This window comes from Phoenix dactylifera, chromosome 4, assembly GCF_051530095.1.
Source record: "Phoenix dactylifera cultivar Ajwa chromosome 4, Ajwa_hap1_PhDact_Kaust_v1.1, whole genome shotgun sequence".
Taxonomy (NCBI): Eukaryota; Viridiplantae; Streptophyta; class Magnoliopsida; order Arecales; family Arecaceae; genus Phoenix; species Phoenix dactylifera.
In genome coordinates, this window is record NC_143193.1 from 39,495,353 (window position 1) to 39,508,833 (window position 13,481).

At 37.9% G+C, this 13,481-nt stretch overlaps 1 protein-coding gene across 2 annotated transcripts in view; it reads right to left on the reverse strand.

Annotated features, from left to right (window-relative positions):
• The window catches only part of LOC103702015 (Copper amine oxidase family protein), a 48,785-nt gene that overhangs the window by 24,814 nt on the left and 10,490 nt on the right, over positions 1-13,481 (reverse strand). For both annotated transcript variants that reach the window (XM_088719837.2, XM_039119411.3), the window contains 4 exons: positions 13,130-13,460; positions 12,451-12,666; positions 12,094-12,330; positions 10,373-10,558 (listed from right to left, as the gene is read on the reverse strand). In XM_088719837.2, the coding sequence (XP_088575963.1) occupies positions 10,373-10,558; positions 12,094-12,330; positions 12,451-12,666; positions 13,130-13,460 (970 nt within the window). The remainder of the gene's footprint in view (positions 1-10,372; positions 10,559-12,093; positions 12,331-12,450; positions 12,667-13,129; positions 13,461-13,481) is intronic.

Below are 13,481 nucleotides of genomic sequence, written 5' to 3' on the forward strand. Positions count from 1 at the left end.
TCCATTCACTGGACATGGAGAAAGGGCAAATGAGTTATTAGGACTTATACATACAGATGTATGTGGTCCTATGACAACTCCAGCTAGAGGTGGATACTCTTACTTCATCACATTCACTGATGATTTATCAAGGTTCGGATTTCTGTATCTTATGAAACATAAATACGAAGCCTTTGATAAGTTTAAAGAGTATCAAAGTATGGTTGAAAAACAAACCGGAAAGTGTATTAAAATCCTTCGATCTGATCGAGGAGGTGAATACCTTTCTAGTGAATTTTTAAATCATCTTAAAGAAAAGGGCATTCTCTCTGAATGGACACCTCCGTATACGCCACAACTAAATGGTGTAGCTGAACGGAGGAATCGTACTCTATTAGATATGGTAAGGTCCATGATGTGCTTTACAGATCTTCCTATTTCCTTCTGGGGTTATGCTTTAGAAACTGCTACATATGTGCTAAACAGGATACCTTCAAAATCTGTATCTAGTACTCCATATGAGATATGGAGAGGTAGAAAGCCCAATCTTAAATATTTTAAAATATGGGGCTGCCAAGCATATGTCAAAAGAAATTTTGGACATAAGCTAAGTGCTAGATCAGATAAATGTACATTTATAGGTTATTCCAAAGAAAGTATTGGATATCTCTTCTATCACCCTACTGAACAAAAGGTATTTGTTAGTAGGCATGCCACTTTCTTAGAAAAAGAGTTTATCTTAGAAAAGGGCAGTGAAAGAAGAATTGAACTTAATGAAGTTCAAGACCTACAAATAGAAACACAAGAAATTCTTCAACCAGATGTACCCATTGATGAAGTACAACCACAACACACATCTCCTCTCCAAAGGTCAGATAGAGTGCGAAATGCACCTAAGAGATATGGGTTTATCATTGAGAATGATGAAGCCCACATCGTCGAAAATGATGATCCTCTGACCTATTCGGAAGCTATCATGAGTAATGACTCTAACAAATGGTTAGAAGCTATGAAATCCGAAATAGACTCTATGTATACCAACCAAGTATGGACTTTGGTTGATGCACCAGAAGGTGTAAACCCTATAGGTTGCAAATGGGTCTATAAAAAGAAGATTGGAGCAGATGGCCAAGTAGAAACCTACAAGGCTAGATTGGTGGCAAAAGGTTTCAGGCAAAAGCAAGGAATTGACTATGATGAAACTTTTTCACCAGTTGCCATGCTTAAATCTATTCGGATTTTGCTTGCAATAGCTGCATACTATGATTATGAAATTTGGCAGATGGATGTCAAAACCGCCTTCCTTAATGGTTATCTTGAGGAAGAGGTTTACATGACACAGCCAGAAGGATTTGTCTCAAGTGGGAGAGCAAATCAAGTATGCAAGCTTAAGAGATCCATTTATGGATTAAAGCAAGCATCGAGGAGTTGGAACATCCGTTTTGATACAACAGTCAAAGAGTTTGGTTTTATCAAAAATGTGGATGAACCATGTGTGTACAAGAAGACTAGTGGGAGTGCCGTTGTCTTCTTAATATTGTATGTAGATGACATACTAATCATTGGAAATGATATTCCAATGTTACAATCGGTCAAGACTTGGCTATCAAAAAGCTTTTCCATGAAAGACTTGGGAGAAGCATCCTATATACTTGGTATAAAGATCTATAGGGATAGAGCTAAAAGGATGCTAGGCTTGTCCCAATCTAAGTACATAGATCGTGTGCTGAAAAGATTCAGCATGGAAGGAAGTAAAAGAGGTTACTTACCTATGAGTCATGGCATACGTCTCTCTAAGAAGATGTCTCCTAAGACATCTGAAGAGAGGAATAGAATGAATTCTATTCCCTATGCTTCGGCAGTAGGATCAATTATGTATGCTATGCTATGTACTAGGCCTGATGTTGCTTATGCCTTAGGCATAATAAGCAGATTCCAGGCTGATCCAGGAGAAAATCATTGGATAGCTGTGAAAAATATTCTTAAGTACTTAAGAAGGACTAAAGATATTTTTCTAGTTTATGGAGGATCTGAGTTGAAACTAGAAGAATTTTCTGATTCTAGTTTTCAATCAGACCCAGATGATAGCAAGTCCACTTCAGGGTATGTCTTTACCCTAAATGGTGGTGCAGTGAGCTGGAAGAGTTCCAAGCAGCAAACTGTAGCTGACTCAACTACTGAGGCAGAATACATCGCTGTAAGTGAAGCCGCTAAGGAAGCTGTCTGGATGAAGAAGTTCATCGCTGAGTTGGGAGTAGTTCCTGAGATTGCTGGACCAGTTCCAGTTTATTGTGACAACACTGGAGCTGTTGCTCAAGCAAAGGAACCAAGATCTCATCACAAATCCAAGCACATTCTAAGACGCTTCCACCTCGTTCGAGAGATCGTCGAGAGACAAGACATAGTCATTGAACGAGTAGACACAAAGAACAACTTAGCAGACCCGTTCACTAAAGCTCTACCACAACAGCAGTTCGATCGCCACCTCGATTGTATGGGGATGAAATATAAGGGCGATTGGCTTTAGTGCAAGTGGGAGATTGAAAGAGTAGATGCCCTACAAGCCAATCGCAATATGTATTGTGAAGGATTTTCTTTTGATTTTCCAAATCATGTACATGACATTTAATATAAATAAAGGCATTGTATTTCATCATATGCTGTTGATTATATTTGTGATGAACCTCTTAGATTAAGACAATGATTTTGAGGCTATGATGAGATCATACTAGTGAGACCTAAAATCTTAAAATCCTAATCTTAAATATTCCCAGTCATTGGTACATTGAGTCGAGGATCAATGTTTACCGGAAAGACTGGCACATCTTATGTATGCTCGATGCAGAGGGTGATTGATCTCACAATCACTTGTGTGGAGACACTAATACAAAGATGTGGGTGCTCATTAGAGAAATGAGTTCACTGAATTGACCTACAAAGAGAAATCTTATGAAGTCTTACTTACATGTCAAAAGATGATTCTCTTAGTGGGAGTTGTGCAACTGATCCTTTGACCTGAGATCACCATAGTATCTTGTGCACATAAATCCATATTTTGGTTTCCACTCATTCATGACAATAAGTTATGTACGAGGTCTTCTGGATATGGTGGAATGTGTACGAAGGTTATGAGTAGGTCAACAAGAAATTAATCACTTCTAGTAAGAGAAGATCGCATCCTATTTATTCTAATCATATGATAATTCAGAAAGTCTTTGATCAAAGCACAATGAAAATTAGAAAGAGTTTCTAATATTTCATTATTCGAATTATCATTAGAAGATTGAGAAATATATGAATATAAAATTGAGTTTGACATATATTCATACTCATATACATATTCGGGATGCAGTTTGATTAAAGGATTGAATTGCACGGTAACTTGCCACTGAAGGGTATTTTTGGTATTTCCACCAAATTCCATATTTTCCGGGTAGACATGACACGTTGCTAGACGTCAATCTTGTTTTATAGGTTTGATCGAATTAAAGAGTTTAATTCGATCACCAATTAGAAAGGATTCTAATTGTTAAGTTTGGGTTCGCGCAGTTTGGACTTAAATCGATTAGAAGAGTTCTAATCAAGTTGGGTCAACTTGCACTCACACCTATTGCTGGCCAAGTATGGAACCCAATGGATCACACACAAGAAAACTTATTAAGGGTCTAATTGGATTAGATCATATTTGCAAGATAGACATCCTAGCAGGTGTTGCAAACCCTTAGCTCTTGATTCGAATTGGATTCGAATCTGATTCTTAATTGATCTAATTTGATTAGATCATCTTCTAATATGGGTTAGCCAAGAGTTGGCACTTAATTGGCTTGGTTTGAATCTAATTGGATTAGATTTAATAAATCATTCAATCTAGACCGTTAGATCTTGATCTACCATTGGATGAAGACATAATGGAGAGTTGGTTTAACCCAATTGGATTGGGTTAGAGGATGGCTATCATAATTGACCATTGGATCTTAATCCCACCATTGGATGAAGACATAATGGGTCAAGTAAATGGCGCCTTGCATTGGAGCCCTTGGATCATCATCATGAAAGATCAAGAGGTGAGGCGTGATGGACATGTGATTAGCATGTGATGTTGACTTGGTCAAAATATGGCACCACATGAAAGGACATATCATTTGATACACCTCTTCACTTGATCTGCACCTCCTCTTATTTGATATGGCCCTTAGATGATGTCCTTTCATGAAAGGATGTGTGGATGGGATGCATCCCTTGGAGATGCATCCCTACACCTATTATAAATAGGCTAGCACTCCATGGGTTTCATCATTCCAACTCCACCCCACTCCTCTCTTCTTTCTTTCTTACATTAGTTTCTTTCTTTCTAGCATTGCTTCTAGTGTGTCCTAAGCCAAGACAAGGTGGTCTTCTTTAGGACAAAAGGATTATAAGTGATTTTAGAAGGTTAAAGAAAAATAGAAAGAAAGGAAAGCAAGCCATTAGAGTTCTTTAAGAATTCTGCATTAAGGATCAAAGTCTTTGGAGCTTAAGACTTAAATCAAGTTTTCGTGTGGATCAACGTTGGAGGGTGAACACTTGGGCACCTAGTGGAAATTCTACATATTGGATTAGCGTTAGAGGTATTCTTCTATTTCTGCATTTATATTATATTATTTGATTGCTTCCATTAAGGTGATCTTGGCTTATAAGGGTTTTATGTTAAGGAACTTTATCAAGAAATTTTTAAAATTCCTAGCTTCCGCTGCGCATTATAACATGCTAAAACCCTTCATCAACAGTATAAATAAGGGCACATACTATAGTTTGGAGAATGGAATTAGGGGGAGTAAAAGAAAGAGCACAAGCCCTATTTTCAACATAATTATGTACCACAAATTTGTGGATCATGAAAAATTAACAAAAATAAAGGGCTCAGAACCTCTCTTTCTAAAATTTTATTATTTAATATTTTATTCAAGAGGTTCGAGATTTGAGTGGGTTGAACGAAATCCTTCTTCCAAATTGAATCAAGTAGATAATCGAGCAATCTTTCCCTTCCTTGGTCCAAATGAATAGATCTAGACTGGCCCAAACAATCCACCTACCAAGGGAATGAAAACAATATAATAGAATCAAGTTAATAGAATCATGCAATCCTTTATTTGTTAATCAAATTAATTGCACATCTTGGTAGCCCACCATCTCAATTTAAGATTCCAATATAGTGTCCTAAGTGTCAACTTGGATGAGGATCTAATGATTACCCTACGCAATATTATCTCCAAGATACAGCTTTTAGGGAGAGCTTCCACAGCTCTGGTGATAAGCAGCTGTGGCAAGCAAAGAATATTAATTCACGTATTTTTGGACAACGAATCTAACAAATCTAATGTTTTATGGTAAATGGTATCCAACATGCAATTTAGTTGATTGTATTTTCAGCTGAATAGTGGTTCCATTTTAGGTTATCCTCCAAAAATCTTAGAAGGTTAGCAATCAAGATCCTCCGACAGAAGGTCTCCTCTAGTGGCCACAAATGCAACAGGTTACCTTTTCTCTAATACATAATAAACAGAGAAATCACCTGACATAGAAGAGACTGAATGACTTAGTATACATACACTATGATTTACAACTAAGATTGAAGTGCATCCATGAGGAGGGGCAATTAAATATGTCGACCCATGCTATAATGACTTTGTATACGATGACCAAAATCCCACGATTGGTCGGCTTGAGAGCCCACAGCAGCCAAAACTTAATGAGCCATGATCGCCCCCTCCATTAGCAAGTAACATAGCAAAGAAGGGCAGGATGACTGTAGAGCAGTAAGCAGAGTTATGCAGTAGGCAGAGTTACACATGCATGCTCAAAACCAACCAATACCTAACAGCACGAGCGACCACAAAGGTGTTGGGTGAGCTGGTTAGGATTGCAAGGCTCTATATCTAAGACTTCTATACATAGATATGACAAGGAAATATTGAGGAGAGATCACCATGGCACCTACTCCAGTCAGGGTGATGGGCCTAGTTGAGCCACCCAATAGAGTTTGTCAAGTGGGGGTAGCTAGACAAAGAAAGCAGTTCACCAGAGTAGCAAGAAAGGGAAAGGAAAGAAAGCAGTTCATTGGAGTATCAAGAAAGGAAAGGAAAGAAAGCTGCAAATCCATTAGAGAGGGTTGATGAGAAGACAATTGAGCCCTAGCATGACAGATTGCCTAGATCTAATGATAAGAGTCATGATGCTAATGGTAGTATCAGTGAAGATGCATCTGATGGCCAAGGTGGTGGGGAGCATACGACTCATAACCACAAGGTCTGAGTTTGTTCACAGCTGATTCTCATTCCACTCTTGCTACGTAGGATGCAGGCCATGACGGACAACATAAAATCTGCGAGGATACGATAGCATATAGAAGATAAGCCTCTCGAGGTGGTTCAGGACTTGATACTGCTATAACTTACTATAAGTTTTGTCGTCTTGGTACCTAATCCTGCACCGATACCATGAGTGTCAGTATGATCGGTATGGGAGTTGGTTCTAAGACTTGGTACACTCCCATAATGAGTTTTGGTTCGGAACTGGTATGGTACCGTATAGCTGATATAAGATGGTACACACCAGTACCGCGAACCTTAGCTTATTGTATGTAGAGATGGGCACTAGCAAGGTCAGAAGAATTATCTTAAACCGGATGGTTCGAGGAGTACCAAGCCATACCGGCGGTGGACCGAGACAGTCCCGGCAACTGAAACGAAAAGCATCCAACGGAGGGGGAGAAGGACAAGGAAAGAGAAAAAAGAGAGAGAGAGAGCGAAGGAGGGAGGGAGAGGGAGAGGAAGGCAGAGAGAGGGTCGTGGAGGCCAGCGAGCCGCACGGAGGGCCGTAGCGGCAGGCGAACTGCATGGAGGGCCGCAGCGGCCGACGAGCCATGCAGAGGGCCCCTCCGCCACCGTATTTCTCTCTCCCTCTCTCCCCCTTCTCTCTTTTTTTATTTCTCGTTCTCCTCCTCCGCCTCCTCTACTGTGTCAGTACGAGGTCAACACAGAATGGTGCAAGGGCATACCGACCCATGTCATTGAGCAACCGGTCCAGGCCCCGGTTCTAGCATAACAAACCTTCGGCACTAGTATCTAAGTTGGAGTCAAAGTCCAAGGCCCCACCCACGAAAAAAATCTCAATATCTACTAGCACCATGGACAATCTATGAGGGGTTAGATATTGGTATGTATTTTGTAATTCAGAACTATTTGATAATATGCATTTTCAAGCTAAAAGCTGTGTATTGTCTATTTTTATTTATTACAATTGCATCCATCAAGCAATCATACAGTCTTCAAGACCAATAAAAAATAAAATAACTATAAAACAATCTTAAAGTTGCATTTCCATGATCCCTAAACCTTAAAATAACAATAGCAACAAAATACTGAAAAAAGTAAAAAAATAAAAAAGTGAAGGATGCCATACCAATATACTTTTGCATATCGAGTGTTGATACAGTACGATACTATACCATATCGACCCAATACCAGACCGGTGTGGTATTATGTACCAAGATTATGAACCGTGTATATGCTAGTATGAAACTTAAGATTATGGGTGAAAAGGAAGATAATGAAAAGTATCCACCAAATTCCATACCCTACGCATTCCTAGCTTCCATGATAGAGAACCTAACATATAGTGTTATATGTGGGTAATCAATGGTCCATCCTACCCCAAAGGAAATCCAACAAAAGAAGATACAAGGGACTATATCCTAGAATCCTTAACATCCTGGTAACAGTACTTGTTATAGCCTAGTCCGAGGTTGGCATGATACTAGACTAGATCAAGACCAGAACAACTATTAACAAGAAGAACAAATAGAAAAGTAAAAAACTATGTCTTGGGATGCCAAGTCATTCTAAGTGGTAAGGTGCAATCGTCCCAGTCCATCCCCTCCAGGACTGTTGGGACGTCCCACTTCATGAGCAAACAAATGTCTTGGCCTCTTGGGTGCATTTCATGTACTTTTCTCATTCTAACAATACGATATTAGAAAGATGCATCAAGATGTAAATCCTTAAATATTTAATACAATCTAGCATGTCAATATACATGGTTAGTGGTACAGGGGAAAACAAGGAATACTTATACAAGGCATATTGCATACCACATGTCAACTAATGACCAAAGTAGTGGACAACTATGTCTAAGAAAGAACAAGTCCAATCTTATATTAGTGTGCCTACTTTATAAATGACAAACATTATATCAAAGTTTCTTTTAATGTTTTAATCAAAGTTTGCTGTATCGATCGATACCAGTGCATACCAACAGTACCATATAGAACTAGTACGCAATACAAGAGGCATACCGATTGTCGATATGCCGGAGCAGCCCCCCATACCAGGCATACTGACACAGTAACAGAATGATATTGGTAATGGGTCCAGTACCGAGATGGAGAGCCAATTTTTAATGATATTATATGTTTTAAAGGAGTGAGCAATAGTATCTAGGCATATGTCAATTATCACAAGAGCCAACTGTCCGGGTGCAAAGAGTCAAACAACTCAAGCTATAAATTTAAAGAAGGGTAATGTCGAGGAAACTTTCGCACAATACAAATAGACTGATTTAATAACTACGTAAAAATATATGACATATGCTGAATAACATACTAAGTCGACCTGTCATTTATAGCATTATAAAAAAAAGAACTTTGTGTTAATCAATAGAACATAATAGCATAACAGAAGAAGGTCGGAAGTTTAGTTCCATGTGATGTGACCTAGATGAGTCGACTAGGTTGATGCATCTGACTTGCCACTTACAACCTTTAGCAAGCTGTGTCACACCCAAACTCATAATTACATAAAAGCCATACAGATCACCAACTCTAGCTGCTGAACCTATCAAGTCATCCAGGTCAGACAGACAAAATTTGCATAGGTCAATTGCTCCAATCAAGAAAGAAAGAAGAAAAAGGAAACAAAAGATTCTTTAATGCCTATCTTCCAATCCCAATTCTCATCAACCCCCTTCCAGACACACTAGACATGCATGCTTCAACCTTGCCTTTGGAGATACTACAACATCTGAGGAGAGGAGTAATGGTGACAACATCTTGTGATGGGAGAGGAGCCATGGCGTCAAGGACTGGTCATAGACGGTGGGGCCTCAACATGGGAGAGGGACCGAATAACTATTGCTTCATCATGGGAAAGGCTCAGGCCACTACCATAGCATCATGGCGGAAGAGCCAAATTAGAGAAGAATAAGAAAGAAGAGGATTAAGGGAACAGGAGTTGAACCAAAAGAGAATCATAAGCCAAAGGCTTGACCAAAAAAGAAGAGGGAAGGAGGGGAGAGAAGATCATCTCGCAACTAAATTCCTCTCTTTCCTCCCCCTTTTCCTCTTTTCTCCTAGTTTGAAATGGAAAGGAAGCAAGGACATGAAAAATCCTAAATATACGGATTCACATGTAAAAATAGTATCTATTTATATATGCTCGGATGACCCTTCTCATAATAAGAGACACAAAGATGAGATCAGGAAAGGACATCTGATTGAAGAAAAGGTGTATTCAATTCAACTGTGGTTGACCCTGAGTCAAAACAGAAATCCATGACCCAGCCACCATAACAGTTTGGTCCAGGACATGTGATTCCAAGTACTGGTTCAGTCTGAATCTTGACTTAGAATTGATGGTGCAATAAACGATAAATTTATGTTATATTAATCTTATCTATTGGTTATAAAGTTGATTCATAAATTGGTCTGATAATCCTTGCACTCCGGGCATCAAATTAGTCACATGTTAATCTAGAAGAATTTTCTTAACCATAAAAAGCACACCTTTTTTTATGAGAACATGCTGCCAATTGATTTCAATAAAAAATAACAGAAATACAAATCAGCTGGTTAGATTTTAAGTAGAAAATAACCAGTTCAAGCTGATACAATAATTCACATTGTTAATAAGATGTGGCGTAGAGACTAGAGTGTGTTTCAGATTAGGATCACACTGCCAAGAACCATCAGAATCAAGTGATTCAATTTGTTCTATGAAAGCGGTTAGTTTTATATCCTTTTTCTCAATAGATCGGAGTTCATGAAGGATAAACATTTTCCTTTAAGAAAAGTTTTAATGATTTTTTATTGGATAAGTCATTATCTTAAGGAACCTAGATTTGGCTCAACTGGCTATCTAATGACCTCACAAAACAAAGTTACATCAAAAGAAAGAAAACCTAAAAAATGGGGAAAGAAAAGAAAAGGTAGAATTAGAAAGCAGCAAAAACATAAAGTATAACATGTGAGACAATGAATATTTAATATATATATATATATATATATATATATATATATATATATATATATATATATATATATATATATATATATATATATATATATATAACTTTGACAAACCTGATTGAAGGCTTCACTAGGCTTACAATCAACAGCCATGTCCATACGTGCAACAAAGAAATGTTGATGAACAGGTGCATATAAACCAGGAGCAATGGTTGTACCATATTTTCTTGATTCACCGGGCAGCAATGCACCTAAACTGAGAATTCCAGTTAGTTTCACTTCTGCTTCAATTTTACCATCCTGCCACCAAAGACAAATTTCTTGTCATACACAGCAAGTATCATCCAATTACTGACAGCTAGTAACTAGCATAAGTCAAAACATGGACTGATTTGCACATAGCTTTAAAAGAGGGAAAAAACAACAAAATCATTGGCAAACATATCCACGAATGCCTGTGTAAAATCAGGCTTGATCTGAGTATATGGCATGACAATCACAAGTTTTCAGATCTTAAGAAAAAAACCAGACGTCGTTGAGAATGCCAATACTCACAACAATGGTAAGTTTGTATCTGTTTCAAAATTTCTATTCAGAGTGCATATCCACATAACAGATTGCTTTAATTAGTGACTTGAACCAAAACTCCAAAAACCTTGTGAATCTTCCTGAGTTGATACTTCATCTGACCACAAACCCGAAGTAATTGCAAGTTTACTTGCTAAGTCATTGGATCCCCAGCCATGTCCTTTATTTCTTTTTTTGAAATATGCCTCATCCTTTCATTTTCATTATATTGTTTTTATGGAATTAGAGCAAGCATCTCAAATATCCTTCCATGTAAAACTACCAAGGCAACAAAGAGCTTTTAACTGACTTTCTTGAATCAATAATCACCTAACTTTGTATATAATATCATAGTTTGCGGAGAGATGAAGAGAAGGGGAGCCAGAAATCTCATAAGTGATGCAACAGTTGATATATGTTGATCGTGATATACAGTCTTAACAGTTGCATAGATGTTAAAGTCTTCTTGCAACAAGATATAGATTATTAATATAAAATCATGGAAAGATAGGAAATATAATTTATATTAACAGATAATTTTCTGATTTACCAAACCATCAAAACCAGTCACTTGAATTTTAGGAGCGAACCGGACTTACGTTCCATGTTTAAATAAACCAAATCATTCCTGGAGTAAAGCACCCAAGAAGTCCACTATATGTACTCAGGCCTTGCATAATACAAAAATAGGAGATAAGAGGAACACAACTTCTCAGTTGCCCCAGCAAACTACAATTTTTGTTCTACCAAAGCAAGGTTTGAGAGGTTAATTTGTGTATACGTACTCATCATGTATGTTCCCTCATTCTGATCTGCCTAGTTCCTACCGATCACAAACAAGCCTGCATTGTTGCATGTAGCTACATGTTTCATGATTTGGAGGAATCATGGCAATGTCCTGTGAATTTTCACTAGCTTATAGGTCTAAAAGTCTTTTGCAATACCTACTTATCAATGTCCTCTTAGCCAAAGGATAAAACCTTCAAAGATGACACATTTTATAGATCATCAAACTTTATGCTCCATGTTTCCAGCAGCCCCTTTGAATATTGATTCAATTTCATTCCCATATTCTGTATGAGGATACTCACATCATGGTAATGCACTTTATCTACTTTAAGCCTAGGAACCTGGAGTAAGACATGAATATATCTTTCACACTGCAACATGAGAAATAATAGCTAAAGAACAACCTTGGAACATGAAAAAAAATAGTCTTACAAGTAATGAATATCAGAACCACGGAATGAAATTTTTCATGCTCTTACCTGATAGAAATGCCAGAAAAAGGCATACTCGTAATTAGCTACTGTACATATAAATGATACAGTAAGCCTTCTTGATCGCCTTACTTCTGCTAGGCCTGTTCTCCAATCTTGATGCTTCCATAAGATTCCATGGTCCTCTTCATGCAAGCAAACACAATTTTCAATAGTCTCTACACCACCAGTGTAATTCGTAAAATGGGCATCAAAGTACTTAATGTAGCCCAAACAGTCACAGCCCTGGATCATAAATGTTATCCAAACACTTAAGTACATATAAAATTTAAAAGAGAAGAAAGAACAAATAATGAACCAAATGGAAAATATAAGAACAGTGTTGTATGCATAGAATATGTAGACCTTCTTAAGAGAGTGTGCATTTTTTCCAAGGCCATCTTCTCCAGCATCAAATGCATTCTTACGGTAATGTGGTTCATTTGGATCTCCATAAGGAACTACCATCTCAACAAAACTCAACCTATGAGCTACAGGTCTCCGACCACGACTACCATCAATATATGCAACAGAGTAGATTACCAAACCCTCCCTTGGAGTGAAACCAATTCGAAAATTCCACTGCTCAACAGCAAGAACGTAAAAATTTGCAAATTAGTGTATCTTCTGTAGGAAATATGGCTCCCTTTGGTAGCCAAGAAAACGAAAGAAAAGGAAGATAAATCAGTGGGAGAAAGAAAAGAAAAGAAAATCGAGTATTTTCTCATATTTGATTAAGTAAGAGGATTGCAGAGAAAATTGTTGCGGAAGTAGTTAGGATATGATTAAGTTATCTTGAGCCTCTTGTCCACCTGTTATTCTCTCTCAAAATTACCACCTTGTGTAAAAGAAAAATCTTAGGCTTGTTGGAGAAAATTTGGACCCATATTTCGCCTTGATGTTCTCTTTTTGAATTTTCTTTTTAGTACCAAATAGTGGAAAAGAAGATTCTTCCCTAACAAGCCTTCTGGTCTTTACCTTTCTTAGCAACCAAATAGAACCTAAGTATCCATATGTAGAGAAAGGAATAACAGAAGAAAAATACCTTCTGCCATTCTACAAAGTAACCATTAACTCGAAAACTTGGGCCTTCAGGCTGAAGAATATGCAAAGGTTTCACATCACTACGGTCAGCACCTCCTCGTGTTTCTCCAGGAGTATAGTTTCTTAATGGATCTGCTGGAGGTAGAGGAACCAGTTTTCTATCTTCAAACTCGATTACCACATTATTCTGAATATCAACAAGAATATGAATGCCTTCCACAGGACGTGCATAACCATTCTCCATGGGGCAATCACTCTCAGTTCTACAAAAAATTAGTGGCTTGGCAAGTCTGCGGCTAGGAGCATCAGCTTCACTGTGATAGCCAGCACACCTGGGAAAAAAATGTGTGGGT